Genomic DNA, 27,198 nt, shown 5'->3' on the forward strand with positions numbered 1-27,198 from the left:
TTTCTCCACATTCTCACCAACATTCATTATTGCCTGTCTTTCTGATAAAAGTCATTTATCAGAAAGATTGTATCTCATTAGAAGCTTTGGGTCACTGAGCCTGTTTAATGGTAGGTTTCACTCTAAGGTGATTTTCTGATAAAAGTCTTTCTGATAAAAGCCATTTATCAGAAAGACAGGGGTGAGATATTTCCTTGTTTTGATTTGCATTTCTCTAATGAATAGAAATTTCTATATATAGTTGTTGGCTATTTGTATGTCTTCTTTTGAGAAATGTCTATTGAGATCTTTTGCCCATTTTTCAATCTAATTTTTTTTTCCTGTAGTTGTTTGAGTTTCTTATATATTCTGGTTATTAAACTCTTGTCAGATGGATAGTTTGCAAATATTTTCTCCCGTTCTGTGGGTTGTCTCTTCACTTTTTTTGATTGTTTCCTTTGCTGTGCAGAAACTTTAGCTCAATTTGATTCAATCCGTCCATTTTGCTTTGGTTGCCTGTTCTTTTGAGACCTTACTCAAGAAATCTTTCCCAGACCTATGAACTGGAGTGTTTCCCCAATGTTCTTTTCTAGTAGTTTCATCGTTTCAGGTATTAGATTGAAGTATTTAATCCACTTTGACTTGATTTTTGTATCGTGAGAGAGAGTCTAGATTCAGTCTTCTGCAAATGCATATCCAGTTTTCCAAGCACCATTTATTGAAGAGATTATCCTTTCCCCAATGTATGTTCTTGGCACCTTTCTCAAAAATGATTTCACTGTAAATGCATGAATTTATTTATCAGTGCTTTCTTCTGTCCTACTGGCCTATATATCCGTTTTGATGCCAGTGTCATGCTCTTTTGGTTACTATACCTTTGTATTATAATCTGAAACCAGGTAATATGATACCTCCAGCTTCCCCCTGCCCCAGCCTCCCCTCGGATTGCTTTGTCTATTTGGCTTCTTTTGTGGTTTTACATAAATTTTAGCATTATTTTTCCTATTTCTGTGAAGAATGTCATTGGCATTTTGATAGACATTGCATTGAATGTGTAGATTGCTTTGGGTAGTGTGGGCATTTTAAAAATATTGTTTCTTCCAATCCATAAACATAAAATGTCTTTTCATTTTTTTGTGTCCTCTTCCATTTCTTTCATCAGTGTTTTATGGTTTTCATTGTAGCCATCTTTCACTTCTTTGGTTAAGTTTATCCCTAGATATTTTGTTTTATTTGTAGCTATTGTAAATGGGATTACTTTTTCATTTTCTATTTCAGAAATGCTACTGTTTTCATATGTTGATTTTGTATCCTGCAACTTTACTGGATTGATCAATTCTAATAGTTTTTTTTTTTGGTGGAGCCTTTAGGCTTTTCTAAATATAAGATCACATCATCTGCAAGCAAGGACAATTTGACTTCTTCCTTTCTAATTTGGATGAAGGGGCCTAATAACTTTTTATAAAATTTTTTAACCAATGTTTTGTTCTCTATTCTATGCCTCACCTTGAGAACTATCTGGTACTCTAACTTCTGAACATGTCTTGATTTTATGGTAGGGATTAGATTTCTTCTTATTGGCTTTTCCCATTACAAATCTAGGTTTCTGATTTATTAACTCCTCTAAGTCTGTTACTGTTTGTTCATGTGTTCAAGATTCAGTTGACATCACTTCTCTCTTTCTTTTTGTGGGATAATAACCCTGTTCCTTTTCTGGTAATTTCAGTTGAGTTTTGATAAGAAGTAATGGTACATTTTGTATATTTAATTCCTGTTTCATCTATTTTAATATTTATTAATTTTTATCTATGTCTCAAATAAAGTAAGCTGCATGGATCATACAAAATATCCTGTTTTTAAACTTCAATTAATAGCATTTTTACAAAAGTCAATTATGAAAAGCATAGATGTCAAATGACTAAACTTATGCTGAATATAAAATGAATTCTATAATCACCTTTGTACCATGAAATGGCTTTCTTGCACCATTGTTACCTAAAATAGCAGAAGAAAAAAGGCTTACCATCTCCTTTAATGTAACATGCTTGCTTTGAGCTTATGTTGTAAAATAATTGCTAACAACAGACAAGCATTTACATGCAGTGCTGCTGCTGCTGCTGGACTTGCCTCAAAGAAGTGAGAATAAAAATGGCCTAGCAACTATTTCATGCCCATTTCCCCACTGGTCAGTGCAAGCCAAGGGAAACTTACTGAGTCAAAGCTAGAATTTAGAGAGCTTTATTATCTTGCTTTGCTTGTGAACTTGATTTTTCAACACGATTAGTGAATCTATTCTCTGAAAAGTAACATCACGTGGGCGTTTTCAGTCCAAACAAGCTAGTATGTAAGTGAATTTGTATGAATTTTCATATACTTGTTATTTGTTAGAGCATTTGTGCATTGAGTTTGTGCTCATCATTATAAAATTATCATGAGGAATAGTTTTTGTACAGTCATGTGTCACACAACATTTTGATCAACAATGGGCTGCATGTGTAATGGTGGTCCCATAAGACTAATAGAGTTGAAAAATTTCTGTCACCTGGTGACATCATAGCCTAATCTTATAGTGTAATAGATTACTGATGTGTTTATGGTGATGCCACTGTAAACAAACCTACTGTGCTGGCAGCCATATAAAAGTATAGTGTATACAATTATGTATAGTACATTATACTTTATAATGGTAATAAATGACTATGTTACTAGTTTATACTACGTTACCAGTAAATACTAGTATAGTATTTACTATACTATACATTTTATTGTTATTTTAGAGTTTTCTCCTCCAGCTATAAAAAAAGTTAACTGTAAAACAGCTTTAGGCAGGTCCTTCAGGAGGTATTCCAGAATAAGGCATTGTCATCATAGAAGACAACAGCTCCATGCATGTCATTGCCCCTGAAGCCCTTCCGGCTTTCCGTGGGACAAGATGTGGAGGCGGAAGACATGATATCGATGACCCTGTCTCTGTGTAGGCCTAGGCTAGTGTGTGTATATGTTTTAGTTTTTAACAAAGTTCAAAAAGTTCAAAAAGTTGTTTGAAAAAGAAGAAAGCTTATAGAGTAAGGATACATAGAAAACATTTTTGTGCAGCTTTACAATATATTTTGTATAAAATATCTTGTATTTGTGTTTCAGCTAAGCATTAGTATAAAAGAGTCAAAAAGTTTTAAAACATTAAAAAGTTTATAAAGTAAAAGTACCGTAAACAAAGGTTAATTTACCATTGAAGAAAGAAACTATTCTAAATAAATTTAGTGTAGCCTAAGCATACAGTATGTGTAAAGTCTACGGTAGTGTAATGTCCTAGGCCTCCATATCCACTTACCACTCACTCACTCACACAGAGCAACTTTTAGTCCTGCAAGCTGCATTCATGGTAAGTGCCCTATACAGGTGTACCATTTTTTACCTTTTATATGATATTTGTATTGTACCTTTCCTATGTTTAGATATGTTTAAATACACAAATACTTATTGTTGTGTTACAATTGCCTACAGCAGAGTTCCCAACCCCCAGGCCATGGGCTGGTCCGTGGCCTGTTAGGAACTGGGCCACACAGCAGGAGGTAAGCTGCAGGCAAGCAAGCAAAGCTTCAACTATGTTTATAGGGGCTCTCCATCTCCCACATTACTGCCTGAACTCTGCCTCCTGTCAGATCAGTGGCAGCATTAGATTCCCATAAGAGCATGAACCCTATTGTGAACTGCACATGCAAGGGATCTAGGTTGTGCACTCCTTATAAGAATCTACTGCCTGATGATCTATCACTGTCTCCCATCACCCCCAGATGGGACCATCTAGTTGTAGGAAAACAAGCTCAGGACTTCCACTGATTCTATATTATGGTGAGTTGTATAATTATTTCACTACGTATTACAATGTAATAATAATAGAAATAAAGTGCACAATAAATGCAATGCACTTGAATCATCCCAAAACCATCTTCCCTACCCCCTGTCTGTGGAAAAATTATCTTCCAAGAAACTGGTCCCTGGTGCCAAAAAGGTTGGGGACTGCTGGCCTATAGCATTCGGTATAGTAAAATGCTGTACAGGTTTGCAGCCTAGGAACAATTGACTATTCCATCCAGCATAGCTGTGTAGTAAGCTATAGTATCTGGGTGTGTACAAGTACACCCTATGATATTCTTACAACTGCATTGCCTAAGGGTGCATCTCTTCAACTTCTCACTGTGGTTAAGAGATGCATGACTGTATATATTTTCAATTTCCAATCAGGTAGGAATCACATTCCTGTAACTACTTGATTGGATATTTTTGGTTGTTTGTTCACCAGTATAGCAGGCAGGCTTTTAAGAATAATAAATCTATAAATTAGATTAAAATATTGGACCATGTTAATGGTTGGTGCTATCAGGAATGGAGACTTACTAGGAAGAGTTTAGTGCATGCTGGAGGAAACTCAGGGGAAAAAAAGGCTAAAAGTAACACCTGTGAAGTAAGGTGAAAGGGCCTGGAGATATTTAGCCAGAAATGAGTTGTGATATAATAACTGTCATATGTATGTATCAGAACATGACTCATTGTTGTTCGTCTTTGCTGAACTCTGAAAAGAAAAAAGTTGAAGGGTAGTTTAAGCGATGTATGTTTAATACTGAGAAGAAGATCCATGACAGTTGATGGACAGCACATAAGAATGCTTATGATGGGATACATCTCTTGGGAAGAGAAAAAGAGCTTTACATGTAGCAATCTTCTCTGTCATGAATGAGGACAGGTCCTGCCTTAAGGCAGAGGGTTTACTAGCTGGCTTCCACAAGGCCCTTCTAGAACTGTAATTCTGAGACACTTCAGATACTGAGACTGAACTCGACACAGCCAAGTATCTGCTCTTTTAGGAGCTCCAGCAGTGCCAGAGGAGGCAGTGCCACTAGCAGCGACGACCGCATCTATTCCAACTGAAGACTTCACTCAAAGGTGAGTCAGGTCAGTGTGGACCGGGGCGCTTCCTTTATCCTCCAGCTCTCACTGGGTCCAGGCACAGGAGCCCTGAGGGATCGGCGACCAGAGTACTCCCTCCCCGGCCACCAATATAAGCTTTGACAGAGGGATGCCTGGTTAGCTGGTGCTAGGTGGGAGGGACTCGCCATGGAGACGCGCTCAAGGAGGGATGAGTTGCGCCACCACCACCTAGGTCCCTCTCTCGCTATCCGGCGGGGCCGCCCGGACCCAGGTGTTCCCAGGGTGCGCCTGGCGCCCGCCATCCCAGAGCCACAGTCCCGCTGCGCACGGTCTCCCTCCAGCTCCGGTCCCCGCGGGAGGGCGCGTGGCATGATGCACGGGTCCTTGTGCCTTCCCCAAGCTCCAGCATCCGGAGCCGCCCTAGCCGGCACCGCGGCAGCCACAGCCTAGGAGAGAGAAAGGAAAGAGGAAGGGCGGCGGGAAAGACTCGGCGCGGGAGGAGGGCGGGTGAGGAGGGAAGGAGCGAGGGGGAGGGAGCCTCTCTCCTCAGCGGTGCAGCTCATCTCCCTCCAGCGGGCGGCGACTCCGGGTTCCCCCTCGCGCCCTCTCGCAGAGACTCGCCCCCTTCCCCGCCCACCGTCCCTGCGAGCGCGGGCGGCGGCGGTGGGCGTGTGCGCGCGTGAAGGACGCCGCCTCTCTCTCGCTCCTGCGTTCGCAGGCGGCGGCGGGCGGCCGGCTTCTCGCTCTGGCAGCGGCGGCGGCGGCTTCCGGAGTCCCGCTGCGAAGATGCTCAAAGTCACGGTGCCCTCCTGCTCCGCCTCGTCCTGCTCTTCGGTCACCGCCAGTGCGGCCCCGGGGACCGCGAGCCTCGTCCCGGATTACTGGATCGACGGCTCCAACAGGGATGCCCTGAGCGATTTCTTCGAAGTGGAGTCGGAGCTGGGACGGTAAGGCGCGGGCTCCGGCTGGGGAAGCCCGCGGCGTGCACAGGGGGTTGTCCCTCTCGCAGCGACGGCTCGCAGGGTGCGGGAGCCTGCCTCCGTGCCCTTCGATTTCTCCCTGCCTAATTAGTGTCTGGGAGAGAGCTAACCTTCATTCAGGTGTGGCTCGAGTCCTTCCCACCCCACCAGAGCGCCTAGGCCGGTGCAGCTGTAGGATCAGCCCGACTCCCTCCCACCCTCCCTCCTTCTCGCAGGCTGCCACTTCCCTTGGGTGACAGCTCCCACCGCACGTGGGCCCTGCTTTCCCAATTGATGTCTTTGCTCACGATTATAGCTTGCCAGAGGGTCCTGTTTGTCTAGTTTTTTGGGGTGGGGGCCGGAGGGTGCCCCTCCAAATGAAGACAATTATTAAGTTAGATTCCTTCTTCTTCCCCTCGTCAAGCTCTCCAAAGCAAGTGACACTAGAAATTAAACTTAAATACTAGCTTCCCTGCAGAGTCTGCTCAGGAGTGAAGGGATAAATGAATCATTTAAGAGAGTTGAAGGCAGAATAATGAACTAGTGTGGCTTTAAAGAGAAAGCAGCATATGGGATCCAGGCAGTGGTAATTAGTGAGAATGCTGCTGCTTCCTTTCTTTCATGGGCTGGAGTGATTTATTTAAATTATATATGCAACAGACCATCTCCCTAGGATTGCAGATATGTCCCCTATCCCTCCTCTGAAGATCCAAACAGGTAGCAGTTTGGCCTTCTGCATGATTCCATAGGCTTTCATATTTGTATCCATTGAAAATTATAGTTTTCTTTCCCTTACTTCCTTTTTTTTTTTTTTTGTCTTTTCTCTCTGTTATCCATAGGTAAGGAGATTTGTTTTCAACACTTATGTTTTAGATCCAGGCTTTTTAGTATAGGGAATCTGAAGATGTAATTTCAACGGTTGACAAGTTGCACCTTCTGTATTTACTACTCCTTTGCAATTTCATTTTTCATTCTCTTTTTGCTAGAAATAGTTTTGCTAACAGCCTTTTTATTTTTTCAAGTCATTGGAGGATCCAGAGCAGGATTCTGGATGTTGGTATTTAGTGGGAAGATGTAATGGTCACTGCCCACTCTCCCCCCAATTTGCTACTACTATTGAAGCCTCATTGAATATAGATGTGTAAAATAGGCAAACTTCTGAATGAAAATTCAATAATTTGTCACTGTTAAAAATGTTTTGAAGTATTTGAGCACTGAATAATGTATACATAAACATCCATTTTTGATCAAGTTTTTCAGTATTCATCTGAAGATCTATTATATATATGTAGGTTGAAATGAAAGGACAATGATGTTGATTTTTGTAAGGTCCAAAACCTGCCTGTTATTAATTGTATGATGCGTGACAGTGGAACCACGTAAACCTCTGAGTAAAGAGATGATCTACTTAAAATTGTTTACTGGGTGTTTTATAAACTGCTGTGTAGTAGAGGAAGTGCCTGATGCTGCTGCAGGGACTGTCCCAGCAGCACATCTGTTTTCAGAGTAACATTAACCCTAGATGCCTCAAATAGGCTGACTTACCCACACACGTTGTCTTTATGAATAAGCTTCGCCATCATGAAACTCAAGAAATTCACTCTAATTTGAGAAATGGGAAAAAAATAAACTGCCAATTGTATACCCCTATGAGATAGTAGCCTGCATAGGAAAAAACTAAGAAGGTTGAAGTTTGGGTTTTTTATTTTTCAGTTCAGAATTACGTGTTGCAGTAAATTTTGGAGGACAAATATTAATCAGTTATACAGAAGCTTCTCGACTTATGATGGTGTTATGTCCCAATAAGCCCACTGTAGTTGAAAATATAAGAAGTTGAAAATGCATTTACTACACCTATGCTAACAAACATCGTAGCTTAGCCTAGTCTACCTGAAACGTGCTCAGAACACTTAATATTAGCCTATATTTGGGCAAAATCATCTAACATAAAGCCTATTTTATAATAACTGTTAAATACTGTGTACAGATGGGATTTTGTAGACATGGTGAGATGTGAAACACAAAACACAATATTCAAAAAACACTGGCAACACAGAACACTCTGGAGTTCCGGTTGTTTACCCTCCTGTGGTTAACTGGGAGCTGTGGCTAATGGCTGCTGCCTAGCATCAGAGAGAGATCCTATCACATATAGCTTAGGAAAAGATCAAAATTTGAAATACGGTTTCTACTGAATGCTATCACTTTCCCACCATCGTAAAAGTCAAAAAACCGTAAGTTAAGCCCATCCTGTCGGAGACCCTCTATCTATACATTGCTAAGATTCTCGCTCTATTATCTAGTCTTTTGATTACTGTAAAAGATCACAGAGTTAAACTACATTGAGGAACAGTAAAAGCTAAAATGTCTTTCTTAGGCTCTGTTTGTCAGCAGTAAAGCGTATTGTTAGGTACGTTCTCTGTACATGGCAGCATTCATGGGGTGCATGCTTACTCTGTTTGGCTGAGACTTTGAGAAGTATCATTTTCATTATCAGAAATTTTTAAGTAAATAAACTTCAGACATAAACCAACTACTATTCTAGATATAACTATAAGAATCGTTAGAGCCAGAGAATGCAGCAGAATGATCATCGTACATATTGGCTGAGTAACTAGTCTTCTTCCTTCCTACACTAGAGATCAAGTTGAACTCAGGTCATTAGTTTCAAGCCTTTACTCTCAGCCTTGGGCCAAATCCACCTGCTAGTGCGACTCTAATTCATTAGTAATGCAGTTGTCATTAATATACTAAGAGAACAGTGCTTCTGGTGTTATGTGTTGCTGTTGTGGTTAGCTCTAGAAAGTAGACAGTCTCCACCAGAATTAGTGATTTGTTGGCTCCTCCATTACAATTGTCTGTTGTAAAGTAGTGACTCCTGATTGCAAGAAGATTGGACAGTGACCATTGGGGTGATACACCCTGAGGATGTGTTTGGGAACTCAAGGGGAGCTAAACTCCCAAGGCTATACCCACCTGAAGCTCCTGGATAGTGCTGGTGAAGGCAGGTGCTGGAAGCACTGATCCACGTGGAGCCATTGAGACCAAGACAGATGTGATCACTTTCTTTTGGCGGGGAGGGCATAGGGTAGAGGGGTTAATTAAAAGTATCAGGCAGAGTAATTTTCCTAAAATCACATTTGAAGACATTGTTTTGTTCATAGAGTTTGTCAAAAAGTTTACAAAAATCATGACACACACACACATTCAACTCTACTTAAAAATACGAATTGGCCATGATCCTTTTCAGGGCTCCAGATCCTCGAGAGCAGTTGGTCTTTTGCCCAGTGATTTGAGAAACTGGCATTTTTAAAGGCTTTTCTGAGGGAGAAGGGAGCTGCCTCTAGTCCAGATCCCGCCCAGTGGTTTGGCACATGGAATGACAGGAAGTGGCCCAGCCTGCTTGGTGGTGCAGATTTCGTCTGTGCGTGCAAACCCATGTCCTGTTTTCAGTTATCTCACCTTTAGTTTCTCCCTGTTGTTCCACGTTGAAAGAAAAGATGATAAGAAAACCAGATGTATTCCCAGACATACAAATCCAAGGAAACCAAACCAAATGAAAGATAATTAGAACAAGGGAAGTATGTGTTAAACTATTTTGGAACCTTTTTTTTTTTTTTTAAATTTAGTTCCCATTCCACTTGCTGTAGTTTCTTTAGGCTAGGCACTTTGCATACTCCTCCCCACTGCAATGTAATTTTAAATAATACATTTATGTGTCACATTTATGTATACACAATTATGTGTATACATTTATAATTTTAAATACATTTATTTGTCAACTCAAACTAATTATATAGGATCCCTTGCTATATGTATTATTGTTTAGGAACCAAATAGATTTTGATAGGGGTGTGTGTGTGTGTGTGTGTGTATAAAACAGAAACAATTTCATAAAACAATGTTTATTCTTATTACCAGCAATGCACTTTAATATTTTCTATTATATGCTGTTTGAGTTCATCTATTTCATTAAAAAAAGTTGGCTGAACCCATGTGATTTCACATCCCACTAATGGGTTGTGATTCAGTTTGAAAAGTGCCGTTTTAGGCCATAAATCTGTGTGTGACAGATTAAGCTATGAGGCAGAGTCTTTTAAAGAAATTCCCTGCAGACCAATTGGAAACATTGGGTGGTATCCTTTTGGCACAGCCCTGTAGAGAAAAAGGCTCCTATCTTTGCCTCCAGGTCATTACTGATTTTTCCCTTTCTAAACATTTTGGAAAAACTCTGGTTTCTCCCCAAGGTCTGCTGGGCACACAGTAATCTGAACTGGCTAAGAGTGCCAGGGCCTGTGTTGGGAAGGAACTCAGGCTGAGAAGTGGTATATTCTACATGGTAATGCATATTCTGGCTCCAGGTCACAGTGAGCAAATGCTTTCTATAAGGAAACACGAAAGTGTGCATTTTCTAAGAGAAGGGCTTCAGCCAATGCTCTTGGCTTGTCTTAGTGCTCTTGGCTCTGGTTGATATAACAAGATGTCTTAGACTGGGTGGCTTAAACAACAAATATGCATTTCTCACAGTTCTGGAGGCTGGGGAGTCCAAGATCAGGATCCCAGCCAATGCATTTCCTCAGTTAGGACTCTGTTTTGCAGATGGCTGCCTTTTCGCTGTGTCGTCACAAGGCAGAAAGGAAGAGAGAAAGAGAGGGGAAGAGAGAAAGAAACCAAGCTCTCTGGTGCCTCTTCTTGCAAATGTACTGATCCCATGATGAGGGGTTTAGCTGCATAACCTCATACTAAACATAATTACCTTCCAAAAGCCCCACCTATAAATACCATCATATTGGAGTTGGAATAAGGCTTCAACATGTGAATTTTGAGGGGACACAATTCAGTCCACAGCATGGCTGCTGAAGAAACAGATTCTCCTTTTTTTTTTGTCAACCCATTTCCTAAACCATTCTCGTGGCCAGAGCTTCTTAGGTCCTTGATTTTTTCCGACACCATGCTTTAGGGCCCCACGGCCTATCTGGGTAGGTATACTGCTGGCTTATGATCTCCTGCTACACACACTGCACTTAGAAGCTCCAGCTCTTGGGGGGTGGTAGGTTTTTTATCTGACTAGGAGTTAAAAATATACTTGTGCCAACCCTGTCTTGTTCTTTGTGCATCTGATTCTTTTCTCAGGCAGTTGACTCAGGAGCAAGGTGGGATTGCAAGTGGGAGAATAAAAACTGGGGCTTCATAGGCTCTTCCCAGGAACACTGACTGTAAGCTTCCAGAAGGCAGAGTCTGTGGGTTTGGCTGGTTCACTGTTATGTGCTCGTGTCTAGCACAGCACTTAGTACTTAACAAGTGCTCAACAAATGATTTTAAAGAGGGTGAATCAATGATAATGAAATGGGCCAGGTGCAGCATGTGTACTCGCTTCCTCTTCTTTGAGGTCTTGGTCCTGATGTGGTAGTGATATTATTCTAGGATAAGGGGAATACTGTAACCCTTTTCTCTTCTCCCTAAAACTTACCTGACAATAACCCTAATCTCAATCAGCATTGGTTTTCTTTCTTCAGTGTGAGTATTGATAGCTGCCACCTCTGTAGCTTGCTGTTGTTAAAAATAATGTCACTTTTCTGTTGGCAGAGTGTTTTGTGGCTCTGAAACGAAAGGGATTCAGTTTCACCTTCACTGTCATTTTACCACAGGTGTATCAGAATTAGGAGTTAAATCAAGTTGGACTAAAAGGCATGAAATGCCTCCAAGCTATACCATCCACTAAAGTTGATGCATAGTAAATGCTAAATTTGGAAATATACTCATTGTAAAAAGCCTGAAAATCAAGAGAAGACTATGATAACATCATTGCTTTAAGAACACACTACTTTTCCATGTTTAAATACTGTCACAAGGTTAAAAATAACTCCAGATTTTGGAAAAAAAAAAAAAAAGACACAGGTGCCATCTGCTTCTAAACTGTTCTGGAGAACTTGAAAGAGAGAGAGAAAAAGAACACTAACCACAAAATAGCTTCAAAGAACTTTCTTGTAAACACTTTACCCTCAGACATATATGTGTGGGTTATGTGTTTGCAATAATACATTTAAGAACAAAGTAGTGTTAGCCAAGTGAAGTGTTTCAACTACTAGTTATTTTTTGTTAATAATTTTTTTCTTTTTTTCCTCTTTTTTTTAAAGTAAAGAGTTTTTTAAAAACTCTCTTTTGGGAAAGCTACGTATCTAATAAACAGAATATTGATTTTGTAAAATTTCAAGATCAAATTCATACTGCAAAATATGGTGTTTGAGTCCAGGAACCATGTAATTAAGAACAAAGGAACTTTTCATGAAGTTGATAGCAGCTAGAGTCAAGGTTTTACTCAAATTATATTGATCTTTACCTCAGTTTTTTTGATCTATTTGTAGTACAGGATTATCTGAAGATTTCATGACTCCAATGGTTTAATTAGGAAGTTAGGTCTGAATATTGATGGCATAGTATTAGCACGTAAAGGATGTGGACCCTTCAATACAGTTTGTCAGAGATTTTCCTCAGTCATTATCTTGTCAGTGGTAAAGATCAAATAAAGGAAAGAACAGTGTCTGGAGAGACAGTGATTCATAGTGATGGGTAAAGGGTAATGCAAGTAAACCTTCCTGTTTTCTCATAGATTAGAGTTTCTCAATCTAGGCACTATAGACATTCTGGCCCAGGAAATTCCTTGTTGTGGGAGCTATCCTGTGCACTGTAGGATGTTTAACAGTGTCCCTGGCCTCTACCTACTAGCTGCCAGCAGTGACACCCTTATAAGTTGTTACAACCAAAACTGTCTCTAAACATTGTCAAATGTGTCCCCTCTCTCCTCTTGAGAATCATGTCTTGAAGCTAGTGTTTTACACATTTTCTTTCAGTTATGTAGATAGTGAACAACAAGGAGATTGATAGATTATGTTAATTTGGCTTTACTGAGTATCTGCTACAACCAAATGTTTCTCCCATTTCTATATAATACCATAAAATTTCTGTTTTATGTGTATTCCACTTGTGCTATTTGCTTAATATTTTTATTTAAATTACCTTATTTTGTTAACCTAAATTTATTTACCAAGAATACAATTTTCACTAAATTGAAAGCCATAAATGAAAGCAAATTGTATATGCCATAAATAGAAACAAATTGTAAAAATAAATTTTAATGAAAACATAGCATTTTTAGTAAATTATAGCTAGACATGTCCACATGCAGAAGGCTGTAACTCTGAGGATTGATTTCTTCATTAAAAAAGAGAGTATCAAAGATTAGCAGAATTAAAACCAGAGTAGCACAAATTGAAGTTTTCTTCTTGATGTAATCAGAATGATTGAAAAGTAATTGAAAAGAAAAGGATGTTCTCTCTCTCTCTCTCTCTTTTATTCCTTGTTATTTAATTCCATGCCTTTGTGCTACCTAAAGTCCTCTTGTTTATAGATCTCAGCTTTTCAATAATTCTGACCTAGACGATGTATGCTGGCAGGGTGCATGTGGTGGGGTAAGGGCCTAGAGTATGAATAAGCATGATAAATCAATATTTGGCCTCCAAGTGCATAGGGTACTACTAATAAGGCACCAACAATATATTTAATGAAAGATAAATTAATGAATAAGTAAAATGAATAAAACTTATTAGAAATCTAAGAACAATAGCCATCTTCATGACGGAGTTATGACAGAGAGGACTGGGGTGTCTTTATCGGGGAGGGGTAGACTTTGAAATTTGGCAGGATTTTAATAGGTAGAGCCCTGTCAAACAGTATGTCAGGAAGATGGTACATTCTAAGAAGAGGCAAAAAAAGGACAGAAAAATTCAGCATATACATTTTTGTTTTGCAAAATTTTTAAAGCATGAACATTGCAATGGCAGATAGGGTTAGCAGGGAAAATTGATGTCAGACCAAAGACAACCTGTTTAAAAAAAACCAAAAAGAGTAGGCTTGTGTCACTTGAAAAACACTTTGTAGATAAAGTAACCATTGTGAGAGAAAAATGTCAGCTATAGAAGCAGCTGGGTCTTGGGCTGAGGTTGTGGGACTCAGAATTTGCCACCACCTATAATGTAGATCAAACATGGGGCTAGATAAGAGAAAACTGATGAGGTTGATTTTTTTTTTTTTTTAAGGAAAAAACAATCCCATAGCCCATGACTAGGTAAGAAAGGAGAAATGTTGGACTTAGATTGGTTACCTAGACCAGGTAAAGAGTGAGTAAAAAGAGACAGTAAGTATTTTAGGCTTGAAGGCCATTCAGTCTCTGTTGCAGCTCTACCCTCTGCCATGGTTGAGAGAAAGCAGGCATAGACAACATACAGACAATAGCACGTTACTGTGTTCCAGTGAAATGTCATTTATGACAGTAAAATTTGACTTTCGTATAATTTTCACATCACAAAATAGTATTCTTCTTTTGATTTTTAAAAATGCAAAAATTGTTTTTAGATTGCAGACTGTAGAAAATCAAACAGCTGCTAGGTCTGGTCTGTGGTTTGCTGACCTAGACCAGTCAAGCTAAACTTCTGCTCCTCCCCAGTTGCATGAGAATTTCAGGTTAAAATGATATCAAATCTTAATTTATTCAAGGAACTACCTTTAGTCTCTCACTTTGAAAATGTCAACTTTATATTAGTTTTCCACGTGGGCACAAGCTTTAAATGCATACTCATCTTTTATCAAAATCTACTGAAACTGCTACAGTTACAGTTCTTACCTATGTGACATGTTGGCTAGTTCCATTTCTCTCTTTCTTCCTCCTATTTCTTTTTGTCTGATATTGATTATATGACTGATGTTTACTTCACATAATGTTTGTGAAAATGAAGAGCCCTTATTCGAAGGGTGTGAAAGTTAGATTTCCATACCATGAACAGTGTTCATATCAAAAGACTATTTATTGGCAGGTAATTTATTTTGTACATAATAACTAAATAGGTTTCAAATTGATAATTCCTCTATTATATTTAGAGTGACAATAATATGCTAAATAAATTACTGATGAAAGATTTTCTTCTAACTAGTAAAGTTGAATTAATTTTTCCATTTACTGGTATTAGCTGTGTGTTGAATAATCCTTCTATATGCTATGCAGATGTCTCAGGTGGATAATTAAGGTCATTTAAATGAGGAACCTGTTTAAGCAATCTTTCGAAAAGTTAAAATTACTCATTTTTGTATATTGAATAGAGTTAAATTAAATCAGCCACTCATATTTCAACTATAGCAGAGGTCTATAAGGTGGGATGCCCATAGCCAGGGGATGTGTAATGCAATGGGGTGCTAGAAGAAAGTATTAGAAAATCTGTTTTGGTTTCTTTTTTAAATTTTTATTTTTATTTTTATTTCTTTAATTTTTATTTTTGGATGTTTTAAAAAGCACATTAATGTTGGTTAAGTAACACATATATACCATTAATAGGTACATTAGTATACACAGTTTGGAAGCATGTGCTCAAAAAATATTTTACTGGATGATGACTGGGTCAAAGAATAGTAGTCACAAATGGATACCGAATAAACTTCTTTATATTTAAATAACATTCTACTTTATGAAAAGTGAGTTTAAAGCAAATATATAGATACAAATGCAAACAAAAAATCATATTGCAAGGTGTGTCTTTGTGCAGAAAGGGGAAGTGGGTACATACGTGCAACTGTTATGCATCTCAAGACTACTTGATGAACAGTTTTGATAAGAACTTACTGCTATTGTAACCAAAACAGTCATGTAGAAGAAAACAGAATGAGAGTAAAGGAATACAGGTTGCACATCAAGCAGAGGGTGAACTTAACTTTGGCTTCACCAACAAAGTTTGAGTGGTCATGGAGTTGAGAGGGAAAAAGAAATAGGGTTTGTTTGCAAGAATCTCAATTTTAATATAACTAATGCACTTCATGGCAAATTTTGCCAACTGCTGGCTTAGGCAGCTGAAGGCACTGACCTAAAGTGTTTTGTGGGCAGTACTTGAAGAGTTGTGGGCATTAGTGCCAGAATGCTGAGCTTAACTCTGTTAGCAAATGTGTTGTTACCACTTACTTGTTAAGTCATGTTTCAGGGTGGTATGGCTCAAAAATTCACCCGGTACCAAAGTATTTTATAGAAAAAAATAAAGAAGACTAGATTTGAGACCACCATCTGATTGGAATAGTGACTGAAAAAAGAGGATGGATAGGACACATTCTTACCTGTTTTCTTTACAAGTTTGTAGTAGCATGCTTTGTTAAAAGTGCACTTTCTTTGGTATATGTCATGCCTGTAGACAGAACTTGACTAATATTATAAACCGGAACATAGAAGTGGAGAAGATAACAGATCTGTAATTGTTCTCACACATGTCTTTTTACCTACAATGAAGTATTTGAATGATGTCTCCCTATTTTAGGTCTTTATGAACTGTTTAATAGAGACCGTCACTTGCATTTTACTTTTCATTGCTCAGAATGTTGCACTGTTTGCTTGGTCTACCTTACTTGTACTGATTTGAAGGGACAATTCATGACTACTTTAACTTAGTATGCAGCTGCCTTCCTCTTAGGACTCTAACAGACACCCAAAGTTGTTCTTTAGTTGTGAAAACTGCCCTAAGATTAGTCTTTACCTGGATTTTAATATCTGCTACTTACTCATTCAAATAAGTCATTTTTATTCAAAGCTCTCCATCAGGGCAACCACTGAGAAAAGAAGACTATGCTATTAAATGTGACCAAATTCAAAATATATAATTCAATAAATCAGCCTAGCCTAGAGTGTTCAGTTCTAATAGGCCTCTAAAGGGTTCTTCTGTGAGTGGAAACGTTTTAGTGACTCCTGAGGGACCCTGGGCTCTTCCTCTCTTTTTTCCCCTCAATGTGAACATGTATGCTAATAACAGTGTTCAATGAGGTAAACTCGTGAGCTCTCCTGAGTGCATCCTGTAACTGGAGGCAAACTAAGAATCTAATAAACAGAGCTTGTCATATGTACGTGTGACACACCAGTGAAGTAGGAACCTGGGAAAATTTTCAGGATGATCTCCAGAAAACCAGTGCAGTTCTTTAAAATATTGACCTACTGAGGAAATGGAATGTCAGGACTGAGCTAAGGGCTGTTGGGATTGGGGGAAGTGGTTGGCCTAAGGATCTGGCCTGGGCCAGGTAAGAGCAGCAGAGCGTTGGTCCAAGCCTGAGCCAAGTAGTGGAGGGGAGTGATCCTCGGGGAGCCACCTCTAAGGGGAGAGGTGGGCGAGGCAGCTACTCAGGGTGGCTCTGAGGCAGGGAGCACCAAGCAGGCCATTCTGGACAGCTGGACTGATGAAGATGAAGGTCTGCTGAGCAAGGCAGGGGCTAAGACAGGAACAGGCAGGACACAATTGTTATTTGACGGCCCTGCCTCTTCGGGCATAAAGCCCCGCACCTCACTCAGCTTCATTTGTAAATTGAAGATTGTGGTAGTGTGTTCTCCATATCATTTCTGTGACAATCAAATGAGATGACAAATGTGAAACACTGAGCTCCATACCCAGCACATAAACTTAATATTATTCCCCACACAGGCCACAAGGTGGGAGGTAGGAGATAATGACTCCGACTTGTGTATTGATAGGATAAATACCTTACTTAGTTCAATTTATACAGCCTTGTTAGCAATCTGAACTCAACTTCCAGGCCAGCCTCCTTCCCCACCACTTCTCTTCCGTAATTACCATCATGGGATATTTACTAGGAGCTTGGTGTGATTATACTGTCTTTAAGTATGTTGCTAGTTCGAGAATACTACCAGGTGTTTATTACCAGTACCAATTCACAAGGACGAGCCTGAGGCTCAGAATGGTGAAGCACCTTGTCTAAGCTCACACAGCCAGGTGGAGAGGAGCAGAGCTGAGATTCAAGCCCTGGTTTGTCAGACTTCAGCAGTCATGCTCTTTCGCTCTACCTGCCTTGGCTGCGCAGATGCCTCAGTGATCTTCATATCTCTGTGGTGTTGAGCATGAAACTCTCTGGGCCTGAAATGTACCTTTCCTATGAATCCCTCCAGGACAGTCATCCAACCTCAGGTAGAAAGTTTCTGCCCTTTCCCCGCTCATATCATTTCATAATTCGCCATCTCCAGTGTTTATGGTCTTACAGGTGAATGCTTTGTGGTCTTCACCACCAGAACATCTGCTTATTGGGCAGAGGAACCCCATATCTCATCCCTCTTTTATTCCTACTAATAGGCCCATCCCTCAGCCTAATGCCTGCCTCCCCTTAAGTGTTTCTGGAACATTATGTGAATGAACAAATGTCAGAGGAATTAGGCGAATAGCTGCAAGAAAATCAGCAGTACTTAAAACTGTCTTTCTTCAGGATGCTTTTTTTCTGTACGAACCCACTTCTGAACTAGCACACTGAAATTACTTGTTCAGTACCTGTCTCCCTCTCATTAGAATGTAAGCTCTTGAGGGTCTGGTTTCTGTCCCTTTGTTCACTGCTGTGTCCCCAGAATCTTAGCACAATGCCCTGTTTATAGTGAACACTCATTACATATTTGCTGAGTAATAAATCAGTTGCACCTGTGGGGTTTCCACAATTGAAAGTCCTTTTGAACCCAGGGAGCTCTGGTCTTTTGTCAGTCATCTCTATCTTAAAGAGTCCCCATCTCTAAGTGATCAGGAAAACTGTCACCTTCTGTGAGTAGATTATCTATCTCTAAGATCCCTTCTAGTCCCAACCATGTGTGCACGTGCGTTTTCTTCCAGTTGAATTCTCTGGGCGATCACCTTAGTTCTTTATGTTGTTCAGGAGACAGAGCAGCTTTTGAAGTAAGTAGGGCTCTAAGCCTGAAAGGCTTTCTAAGTGTGTTGGAGGATCCTCACATAAATTTTATTCTCATTTTGTGCTTTCTAAATGCATCGCCTTTAAAAAATGTACTTATTGTTATATTCGCTCATTTGTACTTCCTGCTGTAGACTATACAAATGCTAGCACTAGTTGTAGATATCTAGGACAAAATTTAGAAGAAAGTGTGTTTCCTGGCTTCCTCTACCCCTCTAGTTTTGCTTTTAGAAAAGAATCATTGTTTTTAAAAAGCTTGACTTATGACCTATTTGTGGCTGTGTAACCAGTTAGCAGTGTCCTGTCACATGGTTGGGTAACATATCCCCTGCCTCGACCATAGGAGAGGAAGGAAGACCTAAGGAGAGGGTCTTGAAGGAGATAAGAGCATAAATAGTCTGTTCCATGTCTATCTTTATTTGGGGATATTATCTAAAAACCATCTACTGAAATGTTTAATCATCGATCAAAAAGAAATGCAGCTTGACATAACTTCCAAGTAGGGTTATTAACTTTACATTCCTGATATTTATGCACTGTCAAAGTAATTATTCTGGAAATGTGTACCTTCCCGTCTTTCTTTTGACAACCAGAGGCCAGGGGAGCGTGGTGAAAGGAAATTGTGGGTGGGAAGCAGAGAGGCAGATGCAGGGCTGAGGGGCAGAAGGGAGGCCACTCCTTACCAGCTTTACGTCTTGTTTTCTGAGTCCAGTTACCCCTAGGCCCAGAGCACTTCTCCGTCCCCTCCTGATTTCTCCCTGTTTCCTTCATCTCTCCAGAGCCTAGGTAACTTGCATTTCCTTGTATCTGCCCATGTTATGGAATGAATGTTTATTCCTCCAAAGGCATGTATTGAGACCCTAACTCCCAATACGATGGGGTTTGGAGATGGGCCTTTGGCAGAAAATTAGGTTTAGATGAGGTGATGAGGAATTAGTGCTCTTGTTAAAAGAGTCGTGAGAGTTTGCTCGCTCGCTCTCTCTCATCCCTGACCATGGAGGACACAGCAAGAAGGCAGCCGTCTGCAAGCCTGCAAGAGAGTTCTCACCAGAACTTGACCACACTGGCACCCAATTGCAGACTTCCAGCCCTCAGAACTGTGAAAAAAATGTTTTTTTTTTTAGTTAAGCCACCCTAGTCTGTGGCACTTGGTTATACCAGCCAGAGCAGAGAAAGACAGCCCTGTACCCTTTTTCCCCATTTGTCACCTGTCTGACTTCGCAGTTTGAGAAGTGATCTGCTCTTCTTTCTCAGATGCCTGACAATTTCTCCCAGAAGTTGGGGAAAGCAGGCCAGAACCCCACTTCACAAGGAGGAAAGCTCCTTACTTGTTTTGTCTAGGATGGCTAAAGCTGACTCTCAGAGGCTCTTTTTTTTTTTTTTTTTTTTTTAACAGGAGGTGGGCTCCCTAGCATGCCTCCACCTTGCCAGACCCTAGACTGGGACAGTTCTTCTGTGGCTACATCCCCACTTCCCCTCGTGCCTTCCAAGCACTAGCACCTTGGATCCCACTGTGCATCCGTACCTGTTGGCTTTCCAAGTGTCAATGCCTGCCAGCTCCCGGTACATTATTTCCTCAGCAGCTGGCACGGGATTTTTTGTTGCCAACTAGAAGCTCAGCTATTAAAAAATAAAACTTGGCCCATCTTGAGTATCATATGTTTTCATCAGGACTTGGATCTGTATTCTGGCACAGCTCACACGATCACTTTGGGGACCTCTCTCAGGACTAGCAACCCAGTATTCCTCTGGGTCTTTGACCACATTTTCACCTTATTCTGAATACATTCTCAAACCTTGAAAAACCTGTTATGCTTATGATTAATTTGAGGGCTGTTTTACTCGTGTTTTCCTTGGTTTTATTGGATTTTTTTTTAACCTTGTCAGTGTTTCTTTAGCACTAGGTTGCTTTCTCTGGCTGTTATTGTCAGTTTTCTGTCTTAAATGGTAAATTCCCGAGAATAAGATTCATGTTTCTTAGGTTAATGAATAGCTAACACACAGCACTGAAATGGGGACGTTTACTGCATGACTTTGCATGAACATGAGGTTATCCAAGAAGGGAGATTTTTATTTGCAGGGATTGTTAAATATTAAGATAAATGAAAAGGACAAGCTTTGGGGTTAGAAAGACCTGCAATAGAGTCCCAGTTCGGCCACTCATGAAGTGTGTCATTTTAGACAAATTTTCATTGAGCCTCAGCTTCTCCACCCGTAAGAAGAGATAATAATGATTAAATGAGGTCAGTGCATTCATTATACATAGTAAGTGTCCAGTAAGCATTAGATATTATCGATATTAATTGTGGAATAGGTGTCTGTAAAGGTGGAGGGATTGTAGGTGATTGGATAGCACACTTTCTCAAAAATGTCATAAGATTCTAAAATTCTGGAAATGCGTTGGCAGGAGGCCTTAGTAATTGTCTGCTACTGCTTGCAGCTTCTGAGTAAGCTTTCTGAGCATCTAAGCTTCCTCTTTACCCAGGGGTAGTACATTGTGCAATATTTGTAAATATTTGACTACTGTTTTTTGATATTTCATGTATTGAAAAGAAGGTGTAGTATAACCATAAGATTTTCCACATCTGCAGACAAAAGGAAAGTTAGGGTAGTTTAAAATAACTGCTGCATGTGGTTCTTTCTGTATCATTTTTAGTTTTTTTTTCTTCTAAAAGGGTGTTAGAAAATATTAATCTTTTTGTTGCTTTGAGGTCTTATTTACACTAACTTTAACTCTTCTTCATAGATTAATTTTTCATTCTGAATGTTGCATTCTTCACTGGGAAGTTAACCAAACCCAGAATCACTGCAACTTAGCTGTGATTTAGAAATAAAGAATAGAGTTCTGGAAATCATTTAACAATCTAAAAAAAAACCCCATAAGTAGTAAGGAATATTTTAAAGCAGTCTGTTAGTTTATTCACACTGATAAAACAATATATCACATGGAAGAGACTTATATTTAAGTGACATCACTATTAGCCATACCTAAAAAATGTATTTCTCTAACGCGATACCTAAATTGTAAAAGAAAGTTTGATTTCCAGTTTCATCTTACATTTCTTTAATAGCTGCTTTTAATTGTCCTACCCTCTCTTCTGGCGAAAGAACTTCATTGCAGTACTTAAGAAAACAAATTAATAACCTTCAAGAAAGCTGTTAGTGAGATACTCATAACTAAGGAAAAAAGTGGGGGGATAGAAATTAGATGACCTAGGAGACACCTTACTTGAGTGTCATTTAGGTAAGGGTCATTCATTCTGGAATGCCTCTCGGTAAAGGAGGAGGGATTACAAATAATTGGATATCACAGCCTTTCAGGTTGTTCTCTGATTCTAAGATTTCAGAAAGTTTTGGCTGTAGGGCAATGCTAAGAGTCAAAAGCAGGGCTGCAGTGCACATAAAATAACCCTATGACTTTAGTAGATATTAATAGAACCCCCAGTGGCAACGATGATGGTACAAAGATACATTCCAACTTTGGTAGCTAGTAGCTGTTTATTGTTAATGAATGTTTTAAATTGTAACAAGCCCAATTTTCTCATCTGTAGAATGAAAATACTAGTGCCTTTTTTCATAGGATTATTGCAAAGATTAAAAAAGATAAATTCTTTGGCTGTAGTTAAGTATAAAAGCTATGCACACACTGCAAATTTTTATTTGAATAATAATTACGACTTTTTTTATACTATTAACTAAACTGCAGATTTTATTTGAATTTCACCAGCTTTTCTACTGATGACCTCTTTCTTTTCTAGGGTTCAGTCTAGGTAAATTTATTGCATTTAGTTACCATGTCTTCCTTGCTCAGTGTCTTAGTCTTTGCCTGTTTTTCATTACCTTGAAAGTCTTGAGCAATACTGGACAAGTATCCTGTGGAATACCCACCCCCAACCCATATGCCCCCAGTCTGGATTTGTCTGTCATTTCTCATGATTTACTGGGGAAGAATACCACAAAAATGAAGTGCCCTCCTTGTGACATCGGATCAGATGTTGCATGATGTCATGTGACATCTCTATGGATGTCAGCCTCTGTCACTTTCCAGGTTTCTCCACTGTACAGTTACTATTTACCTCTTTTCTTACTCTATCTAGTCTTTGGAACTTGGTGACTAAGTCTAGCTCACCCTTGGGGAAAAAGGGGTTAAACTTCACTGCCCAGAGTGGAGAATATCTACATAAATTGCTTATCGTTCTGTAAGGAATATTTCTGAGGTATTATTTTATAACTGATAAATTCTTATATATATAAAAGAATGATTGAATGTCTTAAGTCATTTTTGAAAAATCTTATGAAAATAAACTACTGCCAGTAAATCATGCAATTGGCAATGTACTAACCAGTGAGAAGCTTTGAATCTAATAGGAGAAGCTGTCCCTGGAATCTTGCTGTTAAGACAGTGGAGCACATTGGAGCTGAGGGCTTAAAGGGAGGGCCTGAAGTCAGGTCTGTTTCATCTTGACAGAGGTAGATCAGCTCTAGGCAATAACTGATTTCTGTGTATGTCTTGTTGGTGAATAATTCATGGCAGGAACAGCCCTTATTTAAGATGGCCTGTTGGAACTTTCCACTGGAAGACCACGCAGGCAACTTTGATGCAGGCTATTCGAAACTAACTCCATCTTCCACTCACTCCCAAACAACAGCCACAAGAAAACCTGCTGTCCTGCTTGTGTAGCCCACCTCAGTACATGTTACCCCCGTTTGCTTTGCTCCTTACCTAGAAATCCAGAGGTATTCTGGATTTCTGCTTCACCCCTTCCCCTAATAAGACATATTCTCCCACTTAATACATGTATAACCCTGGCCAAGTCACTTATCCTTTCTGAGCCTTTGAAGGGGTATAATAATAATCTCATAAGGTTATTATGAAGATTAAGTGAAACAGTGTATCATAAAGTTCCTTGTCGTAGTACCTAGTATATTTCACACATTCAATAAAGGTTAATGGGTATGATTTATATCTCTTGAATATACTTTAAATCCATTCCCTCCTCTGCATGGCCACTGATCTTTTTCATTTACATCATTTGGAACTCTTTCCTAGGTTATTGCACTGGTATTTAAATCTTGTCTCTAATCTTATTGCATCTCATCTGCTTGTAAGATGACCTTTCTAAGGCCAAGTTTGATAATGTCACTCCCCTGCCTAAAATCCTTTAACATCTTCCATCCCATCCAGGACGTGAAAATCCTTTGCATGAACAGCAGGTCTTTTCAGAACAGCTCTTGTGCTTCTCGTCTTACTCCCACCATGCCTGCATTCTCACCTGGGCTCCAGCCCTACAGCTATTTTTCCTCACCCAGGATGTGTCATGCTGTCCCATGTTCCTGTGCAGCACCTCCATGGTGCCCCTTCTCAAACCGCGCCCCCTCACTCCACGCCCCTTCTTCCTACACCCCCTCTTCCTTATTTTGTGAACACCTTTTCTGATTCAAGATAGTGCAGGTGTCATCTCAGGAAGCCTTGCCTGGCTCAGATGCAGGCAGCCTAATGCTCTCTCTGCCTTTACTTTTTAGTGCACTGCAGCGAGGTCCTGTCTGCCTCTACACCTGGATTGGGAGCTCCTCTAAGACTTTTTAGTTCCCATGTACCTCCACAGTTCCGGGCAGATGTTTAAAAAATTATTCAATGACATGTAGTAAAGCACAGTAAGGCAGATTTTACCCAGGACCATTGAATAGGGACCACTGCAGTGGGGTCCTGCAGTGGGGAAGAGAAAGATTGGGCTCAACTCCAAAAACAGCAAGGGCAAGTGGGATTTTATAGCCAAGGGGCAAGGACAGTGGATGGAAAATTACTAAGAGGAAACATCGGTGATATGGGGAACCTGTGGTTCTTCCTGAATATAGCCAGGGTGATCAGGCATCACCTGGGGAAGAGTGAAGGATGAGGAACTTGATCAGACTCTGAGTGTAATCAGACATTGAGAGTAGTGGGTTATTGCCTGATTGACTTAGCAAGGTTCTTATGAAAACTGTATTTTACAAGGAAGCACACAGATGGGAGTAGCAGAAGGCTCAGGAGCCTGACTAAAGTTTTGTCAAGCAAAGAATCTTTGTCACACAGGGTAGATTAAAAAAATGTTTACTGCCTGCTAGTTATAGGTTCTATCATGACTAAGTTAACCTAACTGGAAATTTTACTAGCCCTATCATGGGGAAGGCTCCAGTTCCCCTCTCTGCCAATATCTTCTTGTTTTTTGTCTGTTTGTTTTTGCACCTTCTGAAGCCTATTGAGAGGATGAGGAAGGATTCAGGCAACTATTTCTGGGAGTCTCCTAGCCAGCGGTTCTTTCCTGTGTTTACAAAGGGTCACTGCTGGGGAATGTCAAGCCTCATAATGTAAAAAATACTGAGGATATTGTGACTGTATCTTGTGCCTATAGCTGCACTAATGCAGCATGCATTCATCTTCACCATTCTTAAGATTCTGACTTAGATTTTTCAGGAACTTAGAGCTGGATGGAACTTTAAAATTCATCCAGTCCAGTGTTTTGTTTGTTTTTGTTTCTTTTTAATACAGATGAAGAAACTGAAGCACAGAGAAGTCACCTGTCTTTTCCAGCCCTTCAAAGCTAGTTAGTAGTAGAAATGGAACCAGAACGTTGGTCTTCTGCACTTTGTCTCTGACGTACTTCCTTTCTTCACAAGTGCCATTTGCGGAAAGCTGTGCTTAAACCATTCCCAGCTATTCCTCCTACAGCTTTCCTGAATTATTTCAGAATATAAAATTTTGTATCTCCAAGAAACTATTACAGATTTAGATTTTAAAATATGCACTATTTTCTACCTTGTATGTTTTGGTTACTATTTTTTTTGCAGAGGATATGTCTTAAAAATTGAAATGCCACAAAAATTATTAAACATTACAGAATATACTTGTCTTCCTTCCCATTTTGGAGAGTGCTCACCTTGTAAAAAATCTTTGTCCTCAAATGTATTGGAATCACAGTTAAGAATTCTACCCTTGATGTTGGTGTGCATTGTCTTCTGGTGTATGAGTGATTTGGGGCTGAGATATTCGTTGTCATACCTCTTTGAAGATACTAGTTAATTATGCTAGTGTCCCACTCACTTTTAAAAGCTGACCTGTATTAAAATATAACATAAAATAGGCTGGACGCAGTGGCACACGCCTGTAATCCCAGCACTTTGGGAGGCTGAGGCGGGCGAATGATGAGGTCAGGAGATCAAGACTATCTTGGCCAACATGGCGAAACCCCATCTCTATTAAAAATACAAAAATTAACCGGGCATGGTGGTGCGTGCCTGTAGTCCTAGCTGCTTGGGAGGCTGAGGCAAGAGAATTGTTTGAACCTGGGAAGTGGAGGCTGCAGTTAGCCGAGATCGCACCACTGCATTCCAGCCTGGGTGACAGAGGGAGACTGTCTCAAAAAATTAAAAAGAAAATAAAAATAAATAATATAACATAACATAAAATAAGTCCTTTTTTGTTTCTAACTTTCTAACTCTTTCTAACTCCAGGAAAAGTGAATGTTTGAGCAGATGGATTGATGAATATATTGCTAGAATATTTAGCAGAAATGAATATGTTGAATATATTGATGGATTGATGAATATATTACTAGAATATTTAGCAAAACTGACATGGAGGTAGTACTTTTATGGGGCTTGCACATGTTACAGGACTAAGCTTACTTTTTACTTTTTTACAGTTGGGGACATATTGATTCCATAAGTTACTTACATGAGAAATATCTTTGATATTTATTCTTAATTTCAATTAATACTGCCAGCACCCAGTTTGCATTAAATACATATTCTTCTCTTTTCTTCTTTACCGCAGTCAGTAATTTCACTGACTATGGGGATAGGCTGTCAAGTAAAGCTTTAAGTTTCTTTAACTGATAAGAAAAATTATTTTAATTTATTGTTAATAACAATAGCAGAAATTTTTATTATTGGTAAAAGGGAAAATTGCAAGTGTCATCTTTCTTTTATTCACATGCATATATCTAAGCTTGCACTGAAGAATGTAGATACTAATACAGTTTCTGCCATATCTTTTCTTCCTTTCTTGGTCTACTTTCTCTGACATGAGTTACAACTACCATGTTCATTTTTCTCTCAAACAACTCTACTTTGACCCCTTCAGTTTGGTTTTTTATTCTCATAATTCCATTAAATAGCAGCAAATGAGTTTCACTTGACTTCTCCAACTGATACCCTGATCTAATATTTTAAACCTCTTAACTGTCTGTAAATTTGTTGATAATACAAATTGCCTTAACTTTTTGAAAGTGGTAATATGACTGCTGTGTGTGCCATGAAATGTTGTGCATTCGTGGACAAAGTTTCTGATATAAACAAAACTTAACACAAAACTGTTGGGTGTGTATGTCATAATCATGTGAACAAAGCTATCAGCCACAGGAGTAAATAGTTCTCACAAATGACTGCAGTTTGTATAACTTGTTTTCAGCCAAAGCATGTTTCTATTTTTATTCTTCTATATCCATTTATAGAAAGCATTGATGTTAACATTATTTTTCTGCCAGCCACCATATAGAGCAGGGATTTCTAACTTTAATCCATAGATCTTCCT

The 27,198-nt window shown here is 39.5% G+C and overlaps 1 protein-coding gene across 1 annotated transcript in view; it reads left to right on the forward strand.

Moving 5' to 3' along the window:
- Nucleotides 1-4,797: 4,797 nt before the first annotated feature.
- The window catches only part of CAMK4 (calcium/calmodulin dependent protein kinase IV), a 267,538-nt gene continuing 245,137 nt past the window's right edge, over nt 4,798-27,198 (forward strand). The window contains exons 1-2 of the mRNA XM_055298362.2: nt 4,798-4,923; nt 5,627-5,855. Coding sequence (XP_055154337.1) covers nt 5,695-5,855 — 161 coding nt within the window. The 5' untranslated portion in view covers nt 4,798-4,923; nt 5,627-5,694. The remainder of the gene's footprint in view (nt 4,924-5,626; nt 5,856-27,198) is intronic.

This window comes from Symphalangus syndactylus, chromosome 11, assembly GCF_028878055.3.
Source record: "Symphalangus syndactylus isolate Jambi chromosome 11, NHGRI_mSymSyn1-v2.1_pri, whole genome shotgun sequence".
NCBI lineage: Eukaryota > Metazoa > Chordata > Mammalia > Primates > Hylobatidae > Symphalangus > Symphalangus syndactylus.